The sequence below is a fragment of the Trichosurus vulpecula genome, chromosome 8 (assembly GCF_011100635.1).
Source record: "Trichosurus vulpecula isolate mTriVul1 chromosome 8, mTriVul1.pri, whole genome shotgun sequence".
NCBI lineage: Eukaryota > Metazoa > Chordata > Mammalia > Diprotodontia > Phalangeridae > Trichosurus > Trichosurus vulpecula.
In genome coordinates, this window is record NC_050580.1 from 98830135 (window position 1) to 98851460 (window position 21326).

Here is a 21326-nt window from a genome sequence, read left to right on the forward strand (position 1 = left end):
TTTTATTTTTAGTTTACCACACATGGTTCTACATAATTTTGAGTTCCAGATTTTCTCCCCTCCCTCCCTCCTCCCTCCCCAAGATGGCATGGAAGCTCACTTTGATTGAGTCTTTGATTGAATCAAGAGTCTTTGATGACCTGCTTAAGTCACAGGAAAGCCTAAGTCACATGAATTTGAGTCAAATGGTTGTGATGCCCTCTGTCCCTAAATAAGCATATATATATATATATATATATATATATATATATATATATATATATATATATATATATATGTATGTATATATACACACACTCTCAGGTTAGCATTTTGTTTTGGGGGCTCACTCATTGGAAAAGCCGGATGAGACACTAGGTAACCGTTAAGGAGCCCCCGGGCTTTGAAAAGCCAGAATTTGATCTTGCTCTCTCTGGTAACTATGCATGTATTGCTATGGACAGACAGAAGCCCTGTCTGCTGATTTACGTTATTTGCTCTGTTTATATAATTTCTGCTTGTAATTTCTGTTTGTGTTTTCTCTAAAGTTCAGGGTGCTGACTTTTTCCCCTGAACTAAGTGAATGATATATGTATGTTTAATTAAATTGAGACTGTAAACCCCTTAAAGTTGCCTTCCTTAGAAAAGCAGATTAAAGAACCTGTGCTAGCAGCCCTCCTGTGTGCTGGTGTTGTTGGTCTTACACCTCCACAGTAGCTGCAAGTAACACTGTTGCTATACAACTTAAGGTTGAGTTCCTTTCTACTGGGTAGTGCTGAATAGGAAGAACTCTAGGACTCTGATAGAAAAGTAGGCATCACTAGAAGGGCAAGAGATTTGTACTGATTACTTAGTGGCTACTTCAAGTGCTTGATATGTCTTCTGTTTATGGGCATCTGTTTTTGGGCTTCATGAATCCTTTGTGGCTTCCTTGGTGAAGAAAAATAACTGTTGTCTTCAATTTAATACTTAATTTGAATATTTGCATGTGAGCTGAGAGACCCCTTTATACATACTTATGAAAAGTTAAACGAAAGCTCTGAAAAAGCTATATTTAAAGATTTTCCATAGTAATCTCTTGCTAGGGACAGAAAAAGTTAAAGAGAGAATGCTGTACAATGTATGAGAAACAGAGGGAACATCAATTTGACACCAAGCAATCAACTCTGAGAGCTTCTTTTTGCCTCTAAGATATACCATGAACTCCTCTGTTTAACTTTTAAAGTACTACTCCAACTGTCTTTCTAGCCTCATTGGCCATTACTTTCCTTCCCACGTACTTCAACCAGTCAAACCGATCTTCCCTCTGTTTCTCATACATCGTACTCCAGCCTCCATTTCTGTGCCCTTGTACTGGCCATCCCTTACTCCTCTCCCCCTTACTTCACAGAGTCTCTCTCTTCCATTAAAAGGCAGCTCAGACACCATCTTCCTTATGAACCCTTTCCTAATCCCTTCAAGTGCTAATATGTTCCTTCTTAAACTACTTTATATTTAAATACTTTTTACATAATTGTATTAATTCACTTTATTTATGCTCTATTTTTATATGTACTTACTCCCTCATTAATATGGAAGCTCACTACATTTGGGATTGTTTCATTCTTTGTACTTGTATACTAAACACGAGAATGTAATAAATGCTTAATAAATATGTTAATTGACTGATTCTCATCCTGGAATCTCTTCTGTTCTCTTTCTACACTTTCTTAATGATTGATTAGTTAATGCCTTTTTCCAAATGTGGTGGGCAGTCTATATTATTGGATGTCAACAAGTTATAATCATGTGTAAAATCCAGCACCTGAATAGTGAGGAGATTGAATAGCATTTGGATAAGGAGTCACAGTTGGATATAGAAGTAATATTGTCATTTGGTGTTTACTATAGTTATAATTTACATGGACAGAAAGAGAAATTGATGAAGATTTTAGGTAGAAGATCACAAGCTTGGCACAGAGTCATGATTAAAAATGAGTGTCTTCAATTTTCCAAGCATCTGGAACTTTCTGCCAAAAGCATAGAAACTGAGAATTTTTTGAGCTCCCTTAATAATTTAATCCTTAAAAATATGGGTGGGAGCTGCTATTTGAGATTTTATTCTGTTCAACAAAGAGAACTGGAGTAAAAAAAGATGCGGAACTTGAGGAGAGCATTTGCTATCTTGGGGTAGAAGAGAGAAGAGAGGAAGGGAGAGGAATTTTGGAACCCAAAAACCTATGGAACTGAATGTTGTAAACTAAAAATAAAAATAAATTAAAAAAAAGAATTTGCAACTAAGGAGAAGAAAGTCAATTTGACATAAACCCTAGATTTTAGGAGAGTTGATTTCACAAGGTTGAAATAAAGGATAAATTTTATTTTATGACATACAATTCTACAGGAGTCAATAAAGGAAAAACTGGAAGGTCTCAATAATGAAATTCTGAAGACAAAAGGAAAAATAATCTCTGGAGTGAAAACAATAACTATCACATGTAGTGATGTTCAGAATGAACTGAAGTTGGCAAAAAAACAATCTAAAGTATTTAAAGGGGTTTGTTTTGTTTTCTATTTGTGGATGTTTTGTTTTTAGTTATATTGGGGACAAAAGAAGAGAGAGGACTGCTGCTCAAGTGGATGAGATAACCAACAATCAAGAGAAATAAGAGCTGCTGAGTTCTTATATTGCTTGTTTCTTCTGCCAAGGAAAATGAAATTTAAATTGGAAAGGAAAGAACAAAAATTATTAATAGGGGGTTCATACCCAAGAGAAGTAAAGAGAGATTAAGAGACCCTCGATAAATTCAAATTGCCAGCCAATATGAAATAGGCTACTGAAAGAATTAGAAAATATGATTAGTGAGCCATTAAATAGTCCTTATGGAGAATGGCAGAGGTACAAAAGAATTTATGTAGAAAATGAGAATAGAGTCTGAAAAACGTGGCACCTCCAAACCAGTGCATTTGACCTTAATCCCGGCACAATTTTAGAACATAATATTAAAGGAATGGTTATTAAACAACTATAAAATGATGCAATGATCCCAAAGATCTGGCATGGCTCCATCAAGAACAGGTCATGGCAGATTAACCTAACTTTTTGAGTCACTAAACTGGTGGATCTGAAAAATATGATATCTGATCTTTAGAAAAAAAATTTGCAAAGTATCTCAAGCTACTTTTTTGGAAAAGATAGAGTGACATGGGCTAAAAAGTAGTGCAAGGAGATTTGAAACTGATAGAATGAGTAGGAAAAAGGAGGAGATATTCATGGTTTGATATCATAATGGGTGCTAGTGGGGATCCCCAGAAATCTGTGCTTGGCAATCTATTTAATATTTTTTCAGTGACTTGGACAAAATTGTAGAAAGCACTTATATCAGATTTGTAAATAGCACAAAGACAAGAGGATAGGGAGCATGTCAAATGACATAATAAACATCCTCAAAGATTTCAATAGCCTAGAAAATTGAGCCAAATCTGTTACATTGGAATTTAATAGGAATAAACATAAAAGACAATTATGTCACTTGGGTTCAAAAAGCTAAGCTTACAAGTATAAAATACAGGAAATGTGGCTCATTTACAATTTGTTTGAAAAAAGATCTGGGTTGTGTGTGTCTGTGTGTGTGCATGTGCGACTATGTGTGTGATGATAGATTGACAACTAGACTCTCATCATTTTATGGAAGAAGTAAGGTCCAAAGAGTTAAGTGATTGGCCAAGGCCACAGGGATAGTGAGTGAGAGATGCAGGACTGGAATACATTTCCTCTGCTTTCAATGCTGAGACTCTTTCAGCACAGTGAGCTCACAGTTGCTGGTGCTTGGTATGTTGTCATGCACGCTGTAGGCATTTAATAGATGTTGACAGCCATGGGTTGAATTATAAGACAGTAATGAAGTAAAATTCTCCTTTTTACTTAGGGATATTTTCTAGCCTGACTCAGAGGCTTTCCCTATAAAGTGTGCCCTGATTTTCTCAGATGTAACATTTTCTAATGTTTCTAGAATACCTCGTCTTCATCTTTTTTCTGTCCTTATCACATTTACCTTGTCTCATACTTATCTCTATACATGTTCTATTTCTGCCTAGTCTCATTTGACTGGGGGTGCATTAGATTAATACTATGTATCTTTCATCTTTGTACATGGTAGGCAATTACATATTTGTTGAATTGAATTGAATTTCCAAAAAGCAATATCATTATTAAATAATTTTTATGCATCTAAACCAGTAAACAAGTGTAACAACAATGCTGCTAGCAGCTGTTGTGGGGGTGAAAGATCAACAACAAGAGCACACAGGAGGGCTGCCAGCACAGTTTTTGATCTGCTTTTCTAAGGAAAGCAATTATAAGGGGTCACCAATCTCACTTTAATTAAACATACATATATCATTCACTTAGTTCAGGGGGAAAAGCCAGCAGCCTGAAACTTCAGAGCAAATACAAACAGAGACAATATAAACAGATCAACAGGAGGAGCCAAGATGGCATCTAGAAAACAGAGACTCGCTTAAGCTTTCCCCAAAATCCCTCCAAACATCTGTAAAAATGTCTCTGAACAAATTCTAGAGCTACAAAACCCACTAAATAATAGAGAGGAACTAGTCTCCAGCCCAAGACAGCCTGAATGGTCACTGGGAAGGGTCTATTGCACTATGCTGGGAGCAGAGCACAGCCCAGTGGGTTGTGCCAGGATCCACCAGACAAGGAGTTGGGCAGAGCAGGCCTTAGGGCCATGAATCACTGAGTTTTGGCCGTTACCAGACTGCTCAACCCACAAACACCAAAGACAATAGAGCAGGTTAGTGGGAAAACTGCTGGATCTGGGAGAGAGAAGTGGGCAGTCTGAGCCCAGGCACAGGGGGGTGGCAGAAGTGGCATGGCAGCAGCAGGAAGCTCCTGAGGCTGCTTCCAGAGCTCCAGCTGTGACTGCTTCTAACCCCAGGTCCAGTGGGAGGAATAAAGTGGCCTATCAGAGTGGGAGTGCAGGGATTGCTTTGCTGGCACAGAAGCAGAGTTCCCTTGCTTTGCCCTGCTTGGATCTGTGTTGCAGTCCTGGCTGGTGGTTCCTGGGAGAAGAGGAGTGCTGGTATGGCAGAGCTTGTGGTCACTGGAGTAGAAGTAGCTCTGAAAACAGCAGCTCAGCACCTAAAGCTTGGGACAAAGTATTCTCTACTCTAAAAGAAGTCATACTCTGACAAAAAGCTCAATGGTCAAGTAGTTGGCTGGGAACATGAGCAGTCAGAGAAAAAGGACTCAGACTACAGAATCTTTTTTGGTGACAAAGAAGATCAAAACATACAGCCAGAAGAAGTCAACAAAGTCAAAGAGCCTACATCAAAAGCCTCCAAGAAAAATATAAATTGGTCTCAGGCCATGGAAGAGCTGAAAAAGGATTTGGAAAAGCAAGTTAGAGAAGTAGAGGAAAAATTAGGATGAGAAATGAGAGTGATGCAAGAAAATCATGAAAAACAAGTCAACGACTTCCTAAAGGAGACCCAAAAAAATACTGAAGAAAACCTTACAAATAGACTAACCCAAATGGCAAAAGAGCTCCAAAAAGCCAATGAGGAGAAGAATGCCTTGAAAGGCAGAATTAGCCAAATGGAAAAGGAGGAACAAAAGCCCACAAAAGAAGATACCACCTTAAAAATTAGATTGGAGCAAGTAGAAGCTAGTGACTTTATGAGAAATCAAGAAATTATAAAACAGAACTAAAGGAATGAAAAAGTGGAAGACAATGTGAAATATCTCATTGGAAAAACCACTGACCTGGAAAATAGATCCAGGAGAGATAATTTAAAAATTATTGGACTATCTGAAAGCCAGGATCAAAATAAGAGCCTAGACATCATCTTTCAAGAAATTATAAAGGAAAACCACACTGATATTCTAGAACTAAAGGGTAAAACAGAAATTCAAAAAATCCACCGATCACCTCTTGAAAAAGAGATCCCAAAAAGAAAACTCCTAGGAACATTGTAGCCAAATTGCAGAGTTCCCAGGTCAAGGAGAAAATACTGCAAGCAGCCAGAAAGAAACAATTTGAGTATTGTGGAAACACAATCAAAATAATACAAGATCTAGCAGCTTCTACATTAAGGGACCAAAGGGTTTGGAATATGATGTTCTGGAGGTAAAAGGAGCTAGAATTAAAACCAAGAATCAACTATGTAGCAAAACTGAGTATAATACTTCCAGGCAAAATATGGATTTTCGATAAAATAGAAGATTTTCAAGCTTTCTCAATAAAAAGACCAGAGCTGAATAGAAAGTTTGACTGTCAAATACGAGAATCAAGGGAAGCATGAAAAGGTAAACAGGAAAGAGAAATCATAAGGGACTTACAAAAGTTGAACTGTTTTGTTTACATTCCTACATGGAAAGATGATATTTGTAACTCATGAGACCTTTCTCGGTATTAGGGTAGTTGAAGGGAATATCCATATATATAGAGGGCACAGGGTGAGTTGAATATGAAGGGATATCTAAAAAAATAAAATTAAATGGTGAGAGAGGAATATATTGGGAGGAGAAAGGGAGAGATAGAATAGGGTAAATTATCTGACATAAAAGTGGCAAGAAAAAACAATTCTATTGGAAGGAAGAGGGGGTAGGTGAAAGGGAACGAGTGAATCTTGCTCTCACCAGATTTGACTTAAGGAGGGAACAACATACACACTCAATTGGGTATCTTACCCCACAGGAAAGTAGTGGGGAAGGGGATAAGAGAAGGGGGATGACAGAAGTGAGGAATGATCAGGGGAGGAGGTAATCAAAAGCAAACATTTTTAAAAGCGACAGGGTCATGGAAGAAAACTGAATAAATGGGGACAGGATAGGATGGAGGGAAATATAGTCTTTCACAACATGACTATTATGGAAGTGTTTTGCATAATGATACACGTGTGACCTATGGTGAATTGCCTACCCTCTCGAGGAAGGTGGGTAGGGAGAGAAGAAGGGAGAGAATTTGGAACTCAAAGTTCTAAAAACAAATGCTCAAAAAAAGTTGTTTTTACATGCAACTTGGAAATAAAATACACAGGCAATGGAGTATAGAAATCTATCTTGTCCTACAAGAAAGTAAGGGGAAAGAGGATGGGGGGAGTGGGGTGACAAAAGGGAGGGCAGACTGGGGAACAGGTCAATCAGAATATATGCCAACTTGGAGTGGAGGGAAGGGTAGAAATGGGGAGAAAATTTGTAACTCAAAATCTTGTGGAAATCAATGTTGAAAACTAAAAATATTTTTAAAATAATAAAAATACAAAAAAAATATTTTCTTTGCAAAGATACTAGAGTGGTTTGTCATTTCCTTCTCAGGCTCATTTTATGGATAAGGAAAGTGAAGCAAACAAGGTTAAGTGACTTGCCCAGAGTCATACAACAAGTAAGTGAGGCCAAATCTGAACTCAGGTTTTAGGGCTCTTACAAGTCATCTAGTTTATTTTACAAATAAAAAACTGAGCAACAACAATATGACCCATGGAATTAAGTGAGTTGCCCATGATGACCCAACTAGTCAGCCACAGGTCTAGGACTAGAACACAAGTCTCATCATGCCATATACTCTATATATCAAGGAGTTAAGTAAGACTGTGTTTCTGAAAATCTGTCTTTGAAAGAAGTCATTCCAGATCTCCTTCCTGGGAGAAGAATATTTATCAGGATTGATCCCAGCCATAATTCTAAAGGAGGTAAAATCCACATATAGTATTTTTCACTTATCTCCTTTTCAGTGCCTACTTCTTAACACCTTTGTCCACTCTCCCTAATGTGCTTAACCCAAAAGAATTAAGAATGAGAATAAAAATTTGTGCAGATTTATATGCATAGAATAAAATAAAAATATTCCATTACGCGCTACTTCAGAATGTTTATGTTTGCATTGATGGTTAGATACATAAAAGTCACTGATATCAAACTTGAAAGGCATCACACTAAACATGTGCAGATAGTCATTTATCCTTCAAAAAATTATGAGTATATTCATTTACCCATTAACAACGACTGCTGAGTGCCCGAATCTGTTGACATCTCTGTGAAGATTGGGTTTAGGTAAAATTTTCCATTCATCACATGCTAAAATGAAAAAAAAAAAACAAATACATTTTCCTGAATAAATAATAAAATTATGCTACAAAGTAATGAAAAAATTAAGTGAAATTTCATGTTACACTAATTTGAAAAGATGAAACAATAAGTTGTAAACTAACATCTCAACTACCTAATATCAATAATTACTTTTTCCTATGAACTAGTTTTCTACAATGAAAATACTAAAAAGTGAATAAGTGAATAGGATAAAAGTAAATCTACTTCACAAATGACATGTTTACAAGGGAATTCAATTTTATAAAATTTTATATCTACAAGCATATCAGGAAAACTAATAAAAATGAAAACATAAGAAATTTTTAACCTAAAACATAAAAATTCAAATTATCTGTGTAATATTTATCAGAGATGTGTTTTGGAAAATCTGTACCAGGATGAAAATAGTAAACCCTCTTCATAACACACACACACACACACACACACACACACACACACACACATACATACGCACAAAAATTTCATAGTAGCTCTTCACATTTTGGAGGAAAAAAACAGTTGATTTTGATTCTAGAGAATTTAGAGACAAAAGAAAGTAATGAAAAATTCGTTAAGTACATAAATGATATGAGAAGTCAAATAGGTCTGAGAAATGTCTGTTATTTACTATACACTTAAAATAAAATTGTAGCAAACACTTGGGGGTTTACTTGGGTTTAGTGATTTGAAAAAAAATCATCAATTATTTGTGATTCTCAATAGAGTGTCATGTGTCATTTATTAGACATTTAGAAATGTCTATGGGCAGACCCTAGCATTTAATGAAATCAATGCAGGCTGCATTTTAGGACAGATATCACCTTCAAAGAGTATATTATCATATAACTACCATAAGGAATAATTAGCCCAAAATGTGCTTAGGAAATTGAGATTTTAGTGAATTACTTATTTCCTTACTTAAATAATTCTGGACATAATAGTAGTAATAAGAATAAACAATCCCTAACTTACTATGACACAAAAATTAAGAATTTCACCAAAATTCAAAGTTAGAGTGCTTGACCAAGAGATAGGTAAAGATTTATAGAGTTATCCATTGGAAAGAGCCTCAGGAGTTGTGTTTAAGCCAAGACTGGATATATGACAAACTGTGTGGGTTACTGAAGAAGGGATTCCTGTTCAGATATGAGTTGGACTAGATCACCTGAGAAGTCCCTTGCAAATCTATGATCCTATTATTCTAGGATTATAAATGCTACATCATGGGAAAATTTTTTAAAAATGAATCTCATCCTACTTGCCTGCATATTCAATTATAACTATCTCCTCATTGTTATAATAATGCTAAATAACAATAACTCAAATTTACATAGTGCTTTACAATTTCTCACAAAAGGCCTGTGAGGTAGGTAGTATCCATATTATTGCCTATTTTAGAACTCATAAAACAGGACCAGAGAAGTTGAGACTTATCTACTATCATATATTTGGTAAGGGTCAAAGCTGGAGGTAATAAATTTTTGTGACTAGACTATTGTATACTACACTCTACAGCACTGACAGTACATTATCTATTCACCATAACTTTAGAACATAATTTTTACATAATATAATATGGAAAACGCAAGTAGTATGGAGTTATCTTTCCTGGAGGTGAGAAGATTAAAGGGTCACTTGTTAATCTTTAATATGAAAGGACTGGTTATTCACAATAATAAAGGATAAAAGTAAATAAATACAACAATAGCATAAGGACTTTAGATGAGAAATAGAAAAGAATCAGCTTTCCTCAACAACTTTAAGGGCTATAAGAAAATATGGTTATAAAGTGCAAAATATTAGTAAGACACAGGAACTTCATATAATAGCCCAAACCAGCAAAGAAAGTTATAAAATACCCTACAGAAATATATTTAAAATGAATGAATTTGACTTAGCCTAAAAACTTAGTGATCTAGCCTGATTTTACTAGTGCCTTTTCAGTCTTGTGATTTAGTGATGCTAATTATGACAAGCAACACATTTCTTTGGATATGCGAAAGAAAAATAACACTAATATTAACAAAAGAGCTAATTCCCAATGCAGTAGAAAAATTACAATACCATTATGAAATTTAAATTCATATGAGCTCATTGGGAAGAGCAACAAGTACGTAACACAATTCGACTAATATAAAAAATTCCATTTAACCTGTGAGAAAAACTTATCATCATCCCTATCTCTCAAAAATCTCTTTCAACTATACTGAAAGATTTTAAAACATGGTCCAATCATTCTGGAAAACAATTTGGAACTATACCCAAAAGGTTATATAAAACTGTGCATACCCTTTGATCCAGCAATATTGCTACTAGGTCCATTCTCCAAAGAAATCAAAGAAAAAGGAAAATATCCAAAAATCCAAAAATATGTATGGCAACTGTTTTTGAGGTAGCAAAGAATTGAGAATTGAGAGGATGCCCATCAGTGAAATAAATTATATGATTTATGATGGAATACTACTGTGCTATAAAAATGATGAAGAGGATGGTTTTAGAAAAACCTGGGGAAGACTTAAATGAATTAATGCACAGCGAAGAGAGCAAAACTAGGACATTGTACACATTAACAGCAACAATTTAATAATAAACAGTAAAAGACCTAACTACTCTGATTAATACAATGAGCCATGATAATTCCAGGGAATTCACAATGAAAAATACTACCAAATCTGGAGAGAGAACTATTTTTAACCCCATGGCTAACATGCAAATATGTTTGCAAGGCTTGATATGTATAATAGATATTGTATCGCTTGCCTTCTCACTGCGGGGGGGGGGGGCAGTAAGGGGAAGAAGAAGATTTGAAAATGAAAATAATTTTTAAAAATATTAAGAAAGATTAAGAATTTTTAAAAGATTTAAATATTGTATATATTTTTCTCTGACAATTATTGCCCAAAGGGCTATAAAACTGTGCATACCCTTCGATCCAGCGATACCATTACTAGGTCTGTATCCCAATAAGAGCCCAAAAAAAAGGAAAAAAGAAAAGAGCCCATTTGTACAAAAATATTTATAGCAGCTCTTTTTATGGTGGCTAAGAACTGGAAATTGAGGTGATGCCCATCAATTGGGGAATGGCTGAACAAGTTGTGGTATATGACTGCAATGGAATGTTATTTTGCTATAAGGAATGACAAGCATTGTGATTTCAGAAAAACCTAGAAATACTGACATGAACTGATATAAAGTGAAGTGAGCAGATCCAGGAGAACATTTTACACAATAACAGCAATATTATAGGATGAACAATTGTGAATTATTTTGCTCTTCTCAACAATATAATGATCCAAGATAATCCCAAAGGACTCATGATGAAAAATGCTATCTGCCTCCAGAGAAAGAATTGATATTGGAATACAGACCCAAGTATACTATTTTCTCTTCCTTCCTTCCTTTCTTTGAATTTTCTTACACAATATGACTAACACAGAAATGTGATTGCACAAGTATAACCTATATCAGATTGATAATTGTCTTAGGGAGGGAGGAGAAGGAAAGATGGATAGAATTTGGAATTAAAACAAAAAAAATGCCAAAAATTGTTTTTACATGTCATGGGGGGGAATATTATGTTTAAAAATTATTGACAAATTGTCAAAAAATTGACAATTATTTTCACCATAAAATTATTTAGAAAAAGTCAAGTAAATCCCACAAAAAGAAGGAATCCCACAAAAGTGTTACTAAAAGCTGGTTTTAAGATAAGTAACACTTGCAGGCCAGAGACAATAACATTGATGTTATTTGTCAAAGTAGCATGTCTTTTCAATAGAGTGAGGAATGGAAAGTATAAGAATAAAGAGGGAAAGCATTACAAATACCCTTTCCTCTTTGTCTCTTCTGTAACTACAGAAGAGTGTTGTACAAGATAACATTTTTGGGGGGAGAGCTTTAAATTACTGATCAAAGTTCTCTGTAAAATAAAGATTCATTCTTGAAAGATATGGGGATTACCAAATGATAAAAATGTTAAAGGCTAAATTAAATACACTTTGTTTCTCTTATAGTCTGCTTCCTTTCTCACACTGTAGAAAGTGTAAATTATTAATTAGTCTGATTTTAATGCTATAATTATACTCCTTGCTGAGAAGAAAATGTATTTCCTAAACACTCAGGTCATTCATAAATTTTTCAAGACTAATCAAATTATAACAAATTACACTAGTTTACTAACAACTTGAGAATTAAGAAAGAAAATAATAATTTATACAAATTGAAAAGCTATGTAGAAAATACTATTCTATCGAAAGCCTAAATGAAAACAGTTTGCACTACCTGGTGGCAAAATATTATACAATAACCAACAATAAAAATGTAAAAGATTAGAGACCAATTATATTCCATACAGCCCAAAGTATTTAAATGAAAATTCACAAGAGGATTTCTATCAAGCAGAAAATGTGTTAAGTACCTCTATCAAGATTAACATGGAATTTTGATACTGGCTTATATTTTGGACATTAGCAAAATAGCTAAGGTTGGAAAAATGTATGCATATTGGCTATGTGAAAGTATACAACGAAAGGACCCTTTAAATTTTAAAGATTTGTTTCATATAATGAGTCAAAATTAAATATCAGGTTTATAGGACATTTACATTATTTTAAATAAATTAAAATGTTGTTGTTGTTGTTGTTCAGTCATTTCAGCCATGTCCAATTCTTTGATCCCATTTGAGATTTTTTGGGAAAGATACTGGAGTGAAAAATTTGAGGTCATAAATAATCTTGACATCCTAGAACAATAGGCTGAAACTAAAAAGATGAAATCTAATGTGGAGAGAAACCAGTGTGTGTGTGTGTGTGTCTGTGTCTGTGTGTCTGTGTCTGTGTGTCTGTGTCTGTGTGCATAGTCTTCTTGTTGTAGTTTAGTCATGTCTGACTCTTCATAATCTCATTTAGAGTTTTCTTGGCAAAATACTGTCATTTCTTTCTCCAGCTCATTTTACAGACACACAGTGGTATGTGACTTCTCCAGGGTCACTCAGCTAGCAAGTGTCTGAGGCTGGATTTGAACTCAAGTCTTCCTGATGCCAGTCCTAGTGCTCTATCTACTGTTCTACCTACCTGCCCCAATTAAAATATAAATTACACTAAAAAACAAACTACATCTATATAATGAGGAAATAGATGAATGAAATTACCATAAAAATAATTATTCATTCACAATCTGTATGCTTTGCTAAAACAAAGACAATTTGCTAGACATTTTCCCCAATATCTAGGGGTTCACATGAATTTTTCATTTTCATTCAAATTTTCATCACGTACATCTTATACAAAATGTTGCAAACACTAAGCAAACACTAAGACTTCCACCTTGGTAGGACTTGTAGAGTGGTTTTGTGGTTTACCTCCTTTAGGCTGACCTTAGTTCCTATTATGATTTGTCAATGACCCCATGCTCCCCTGAAATTACTTTACATTTGCTACTTATATGATTTATAACTTATCTATACCTGTTGCCCTGCACTTCCCAGGGGAATGAAAGGCTCCTGAGGGCAGGGATTGTTTTAGCTTGTTTTTGTTCCTGTCACTTGACAGGCACTTAGCAAATGCTTACTGAATTGGATTAAACTGAATTTTACCTCTCAGGACCCATTTCCTCATCTGAGAAAGAAAGGCCCAAATGCTGTCTACGTATCCTTCCAGATCAGAGATTCTATATCTATTTTAAGACTATCAGTTGATAAGTGACATGATAGAAAGGAGGCATCTATAAGAATTTTTCAAGATGTGTTATAAAATTTTAAGATTGTCAGGCCACAGCGGAGCCAAGATGGCGGCTGGTAAACAGGGACTAGAGTGAGCTCCGTACCTGAGTCCCTCCAAAAACCTATAAAAAATGGCTCTGAACCAATTCTAGAACGGCAGAACCCACAGAACAGCAGAGGGAAGCAGGGCTCCAGCCCAGGACAGCTTGGATGGTCTCTGGGTGAGGTCTATTCCACACGGAGCTGGGAGCTGGGAGCTGGGAACGGAGTGGAACAGAGCCCAGCCTGAGCTGCGTGGACCATCTAGACCAGAAGCCGGGCGGAGGCGGCCCTAGCGCCCTGAATATGTGAGCTGCGGCAGTTACCAGACCCCTCGACCCACAAACACCAAAGACTGCGGAAAAGGTTAGTGGGAAAAGCTGCGGGAGTGGAAGGAGTTCGCGGTTCGGCTTCCAGCCCCAGGGGCAGCAGAGGTAGGGCAGCTACAGCTGTTGTTACTTCCGGCTCCAGGCCCACCTGGTGGGAGGAATTAAGTGGCGGATCAGAGCAGGAGTGCAACAGCCTGCTGAAGATCTAAGCCCAGTCGGGACTGGGGGTTCTTGGGGAAGGAGGAGTGCGGCTCTGACAGAGCTGGCACCTCCCCCCCAAACGTGGAACATAGAACTCGTTAGTCTACAAGCAGTCATACCCCACTGAAAAACTCAAGGGTCATGTTAGTTGTTTGGGAATATGGCCAAGCAGCAAAAACGCGCCCAGATTCAGTCTCAGACTTTGGATTCTTTCTTTGGTGACAAAGAAGACCAAAACATACAGCCTAAAGAAGACAACAAAGTCATAGAGCCTACAACCAAAGCCTCCAAGAAAAACATGAACTGGCCCCAGGCCATAGAAGAACTCAAAAAGGATTTGGAAAAGCAAGTTAGAGAAGTAGAGGAAAAATTGGGAAGAGAAATGAGAAGGATGCGAGAAAACCATGAAAAACAAGTCAATGACTTGCTAAAGGAGACCCAAAAAAATACTGAAAAATACACTGAAGAAAACAACACCTTAAAAAATAGACTAACTCAAATGGCAAAAGAGCTCCAAAAAGCCAATGAGGAGAAGACTGCCTTGAAAGGCAGAATTAGCCAAATGGAAAAGGAGGTCCAAAAGACCACTGAAGAAAATACTACTTTAAAAATTAGATTGGAGCAAGTGGAAGCTAGTGACTTGATGAGAAATCAGGATATTATAAAACAGAACCAAAGGAATGAAAAAATGGAAGACAATGTGAAATATCTCCTTGGGAAAACCACTGACCTGGAAAATAGATCCAGGAGAGATAATTTAAAAATTATTGGACTACCTGAAAGCCATGATCAAAAAAAGAGCCTAGATACCATCTTTCAAGAAATTATCAAGGAGAACTACCCTGATATTCTAGAGCCACAGGGCAAAATAGAAATTGAAAGAATCCATCGATCGCCTCCTCAAATAGATCCCAAAAAGAAATCTCCTAGGAATATTGTTGACAAATTCCAGAGCTCCCAGATCAAAGAGAAAATACTGCAAGCAGCCAGAAAGAAACAATTTGAGTATTGTGGAAACCCAATCAGAATAACCCAAGATCTGGCAGCTTCTACATTAAGAGATCGAAGGGCTTGGAATGCAATATTCCGGAGGTCAATGGAGCTAGGATTAAAACCTAGAATCACCTACCCAGCAAAACTGAGTATCATGTTCCAAGGCAAAATATGGATTTTCAATAAAATAGAGGACTTTCAAGCTTTCTCAGTGAAAAGACCAGAACTGAATAGAAAATTTGACTTTCAAACACAAGAATCAAGAGAAGCATGAAAAGGTAATCAAGAAACGGAAATTGCAAGGGACTTACTAAAGTTGAACTGTTTTGTTTACATTCCTACATGGAAAGATGATGTGTATGATTCATGAGACCTCAGTATTAGGGTGTTGAAGGGAATATGCATGTGTATATATGTATATATGTATATATATGTATGTATGTATATATATATGTTTATGTATATATATGTGAATGTGTGTGTATGTATATATCTATGTGTATAAGTATGTATGTGTATATATATATGTGTTTATATATATATATATGTGTATATATATATATGGATAGATATATATATGTAAAAGAGAGAGAGCAGACACAGGGTGAGTTGAAGATGAAGGGAAGATATCTAAAAGAAATAAAATGAAATTAAGGGATGAGAGAGCAACATACTGAGAGAGGGAGATAGGGGTGGATTATCTCGCATAAAGGTGGCAAGAGGAAGCAGTTCTGTGGGAGGAGGGGAGAGGGCAGGTAGGGGGGGATGAGTGAACCTTGCTCTCATCAGATTTGGCCTGAGGAGGGAATACCATACATACTCAGTTGGGTATCTTACCCCACAGGAAAGAAGAGGGAGGAAGATAAAAAAAAAAAACAAAAGAGGGGGGATGATGGAGGGGAGGGCAGATGGGGGTGGAGGTCAAATCAAAACAAACACTTTGGAAAGGGGACAGGGTCAAGGGAGAAAATTCAATAAAGCGGGATGGGTTGGGAAGGAGCAAAATGTAGTTAGCCTTTCACAACATGAGTATTGTGGAAGGGTTATACATAATGATACATGTGTGGCCTAGGTTGAATTGCTTGACTTCTTAGGGAGGGTGGGTGGGAAGGGAAGAGGGAGAGAATTTGGAACTCAAAGTTTTAAAATCAGATGTTCAAAAACAAAAAAAAGTTTTTGCATGCAACTAAAAAATAAGATACACAGGCAATGGGGCGTAGAAATTTATCTTGCCCTACAAGAAAGGAAGGGAAAAGGGGATGAGAGGGGAGGGGGGTGATAGAGGGGAGGGCTGACTGGGGAACAGGGCAACCAGAATATAAGCCATCTTGGAGGGGGGGGGAGGGTAGAAATGGGGAGAAAATTTGTAATTCAAACTGTTGTGAAAATCAATGCTGAAAACCAAATATGTTAAATAAATAAATTTAAATAAAAAAAAAAAGATAAGAGTGACATAATCAAAAAAAAAAAAAAAGATTGTCAGGCCACAAGTAGTGAAGTGAAAATATTCACTTGCTTATAAATAAAACTCATTTGAGTGTCCAAAAGCCTTGTTATTGCTAGGATACTATATATTAAGCAAATTAAACTCCATTAAATTTTGGCATCATAATAATATTTTCAAGTTACTCCATGTAGGAACAATTTCACTGTAGCTAATAAAATAAAATTATTCCTCTCAACAAAACTTTGTGAGACTATTTTGAAAGAGCATGAAATAAATTTTAACTCCAAGTATAACACCTACAACAGAGCCTACAAATCCACAACAAATCCCCAAATAGTATTAGCAACAAAACAGAAATGTCTCCATAAGAGTGGGTTTGATAACTAACTGAAACCATTGCTGCATTAGACTATTATAAATTTGTTTTTTCTAATACTGCAGGGATAAACACCTAATTGCTATCACAGGCTGTGCCAGAACTTCATTTACGACTTAAGTGTTCAAGAACACATAAAATTTAATCCATTGCAGCTGCTACTTTGCATTCTCTTTGGGATATCATACTGATAATACATTTGTAATTGTAGTTTTTTTCAGAGTCATAATGCCGTATTTTTATTAGCATTTTTTTAGATTTGTAAATACATACGTTATCTCAATATGCATATGAAAACTTGGAGCTTATCCAAGTACATAATAATTTATTGACAATGAAATACATTTTAAAAGAAATGCCATCTATCCCCTGCCAAAAAAGAAGAACCCTATCAAATCATAATAGGAACCAAGGTCAGCCTAAAGGAGGGAAGGAAAAAAAATTAGATAATGATTACCTTATTTAAATATGGCATGGAATATGGCAATTAATTTTATATTTAATATTAATAATCTCCACTAAAGTCCAATTGCAATGCCTTAACGTGGTGTTGAGGTGATCACAGGTTCTTAAAGTCAATATCAGTAAATCACAAGCTCTATAAGTCCTGCCAAGCTGGAAAAGCTTCAGATCTCTGACCTCATAATAAGCTATGTCTGTGTCTTACACATTAAAAATATCTCAGCCAAACTGAGAGATGCTTATCATGAGATGGCTAGTCACTGGATACTCAAATTTTGTTTCCATCCAAAAAAGCTCACCAAGATCATTTACTAAGACCTAGAGGGTCTGCAATATACAAAGGCATTGGGAGTAAATATATCAAATAAACCACAGCTCCTTAAAGAATTAAAATCATAATAATATGAGCAAGAATTTTGCTGAATTTATTAAATCTAATTCAACTGGAAGTCTGGACCTTTTTAAAGTTTTAATTCGCATGTGATTGCAACAAAAGCTTGTAGGGTCAGACTCTCCTTCAAGTGCTGGAAATATCTGTCAAGGGTACCACCATCCTTCAGTAATTCAGCTTCCTAAACTCAGAGTCATCATAGATTTTTCCCTTTCCTTCATCCCTGCTCCCTTTTTGATCAATTTCCAAGACCTACAGGATCTTCCACTATAGCATCTCATATTTCCATTTCTCTTTCTCCATTCATATGGCACTACCTTACTTCAGTCCTCAATCATTTTTTCCTATACTACTATAATAGTCTTCTAGCTGGATCCTCTGTTTTCTGTCTCTCTCCCTTAGAATACATATCCTACACAGCTACTAAAAGATTGCCCTAAGGCACAATCAATAAGTATTTATATTTATTAATTCAGTAACTAATTAAATATATAGGATAAAGGAAAATGAAGAAATTTAGGATTGCAAACCTAGGTGGCAAACAATGGTGACTGTGACCTCGACACATACAGAAAAGTTTGGAAGACAAGTGGGTTTTGTGGGAAAGATAATAAGTGTGACATGTCGAATTTAAGATGCTTATGTGATATCATTTTAAATATACAACATGTACTTGGAGATACGTGACTGGAAGTCAGAAGAGAGACTAGGTCTACGTAGAGATTTGGAATCATCTACATAATTAAACCCATAAGACTTAATGACAAAAACAAACGACAAGAGTAGAGGATAGGAATGAACCCAGGAGAGAACTTTGGGGAAAAGCTCAAATTAGGTGGTGTGATATGGATGATGAATGAGCAATGAAAACTGAGAAAGATCAGCCACAGTCAGGAAAAGAACCAAAAGTGGCAGGGTTGTGAAAGCCCAAAGAGAAAAGACAACCTAGAGAGATGACAATGGGAAGCAGTTGAGGAGGATGAGGACTGAGAAAAGGCTATCTAATTTGGCAATAAGGATATAATCAGTAATTTTGGAAAGAGCAGCTTCAATTGAGTTAAGACTGAAAGCCAGCATACAAAGGGATAAAAAATGAATGACATGAGAGGAAATGGATGGAATAAGTATAGAGTTAGCTTTTTCTTGGAGTTTGGTTGTGAATGAGAGGAGATATACAGTAAGGATAATGTTTATGAGATAGTGGGATCTATTGAGAGATTTTTTCAGAATGATGATGGTTCGGGGATTTTTGTGAGCAGTATGAAAAGGATCTAAAGACAGGAAGAGATTAAATATTAGGGAAACAGGGATGATTGGAGGGACCATCAGTTGGAAATGATGGGAGGGGATGGGATCAAGGGTACATGAAGAGGGACTGGCCTGGGCAAAGAGAAGTGTAAACAATGTAAACAGAGGCAAATCTAATGGACATTGATATTATTTTCTTTGGAACAAATTTTATGTATCTCTAACATTTTCCTTCAGAATTAATCTTTGCATTGAACCAGATGTTCTGGAATACATTTGTTACAATATCCCATTTTCACTATCATCTTAATTGCATTCCTATGGAAACATTTTATTTTTATTTTCAGTAAATATTTTAGTTTAAAATTTTCTCAGTACCAAAGTACTTCCATGCTAAAGCAACCAGACATACATTTTAATCCATGTTTTCTAACGAAATCAAGTTTTTTTTAAATTTTCTACAAGTCTTTGCTAAACATGCACTTGGCTTAAAATTTTAAAATGTACAAATCCTTAGATGAAAACTTAATGGCTTGGAGAGGAAGTAAGGGATAAAGTCTTAGTAGTTACAGAACTACCAAAAAAAATGTTTCTTTTTGACTCATGATGGAAAATACTATCCATATCCAGAACTATTGAGTCTGAATGCAGATTGAAGCATGCTATTTTCACTTTGGGAGGTTTTTTTGTGCCTTTTCCCTTTTATTCTGTTCCTTCTTTCATAACATGACTAATGTGGAAATATATTTACATAACTGTACATGTATAACATATTAGATTGCTTGCCGTCTTGGGGAAGAGGGATAGGAAAGAGGGAGAAAAAAATTTAAAATTCAAAATCTTATAAAATGAATGTTGAAAACTATGTTTACATGTAATTGGAAAAAATAAAATATTCTTTACCAAAAAACAAATGTTTCTCTTTTTTATTTTTAAGGCCTTTGGCTCCATACTATGCAAGAAATGTTTATTTTAATTCAAATTCTTCCATTCACTTTTCAGCAATCAGTGGTATAAAACACATTCAGACCACGTGATAGAAAAGATATTGGATTTCCAAATTACTCCATGCAAGCATTTCTCAAAGATTTTGTTCTCACAACTGCTTTACACACTTAAAAATGATTGAGGACCTTCCAAAGAGCTTTTATATAGGTTGTTGCTATTGACATGCGTCATATTCAAAATTAAAATGTCATTATCATTAAAAAATCATTGTGACTTCTTAGACCCTCTGAAATGGCCTCAGGGGCTCCTAGCAATTCCTTGACCACCACACTGATAACCAATACTCTAAGTGAAATTTTAAGACTAAAAATGCTAAAGGACACAAATTCACATATCACCACTACTGAATAAATGTTTTTAATACTTTACTTTTCAAATGTTCTTCTGAAGATGAAATTTTAAAAAGCAATAACTAAGATAACACATAGTGATTTGAATCAAAGGATTCTACCTTCATAACATTGTCTCCTATTTATAATCATGGTTCAGCTCTCTGTTAACATGCTGTATGGTCTTGGGCCCTTCACTTTAAACCTCTTAGACTCAGTGTCCAAAATTATAAAATGATGACTAGATGACAATTAAGTTCCTTTTCAACTCTAAGATGGTTCTATAAACACAAGAAGTACCTATTCCCTATTCCATCTCGGGATTCAGTTTCAGCAGATTACAATAAATGGATATGATGCTCAGGTTTAAATTCTATTTAAGCTGCTGAGCTGAGAATACAGTATTTTCTTGAAATGTTATTAGTGAATTATTAAACCCTTCTACCAGACTCTAAACTCCACAGAGCAGGGGTTTATTACTTATCCAATCTTTGTATTTCCTGTAGTATCCAGTAAAGCACATATGTCCAATATTTGCTAAGGCTTAAATATTTAAATTATTGATTATTCCTCTACAACATTCCATTATGACATTTCATCATGGCATAGAGATGATTCTGGATTCTTGAGTATAAATTCAGAATGGTTATAATATTCAGTAAAGGTTTTAGGTATAGCCCTAATGACAAAATAAAACTTTCCTGAGGACCATAGTAGCT

General features: G+C 35.6%; 1 protein-coding gene across 1 annotated transcript in view; it reads right to left on the minus strand.

Moving 5' to 3' along the window:
- The window catches only part of ATRNL1 (attractin like 1), a 578692-nt gene that overhangs the window by 361686 nt on the left and 195680 nt on the right, over positions 1-21326 (minus strand). The window contains exon 12 of the mRNA XM_036736548.1: positions 7969-8048. Coding sequence (XP_036592443.1) covers positions 7969-8048 — 80 coding nt within the window. The remainder of the gene's footprint in view (positions 1-7968; positions 8049-21326) is intronic.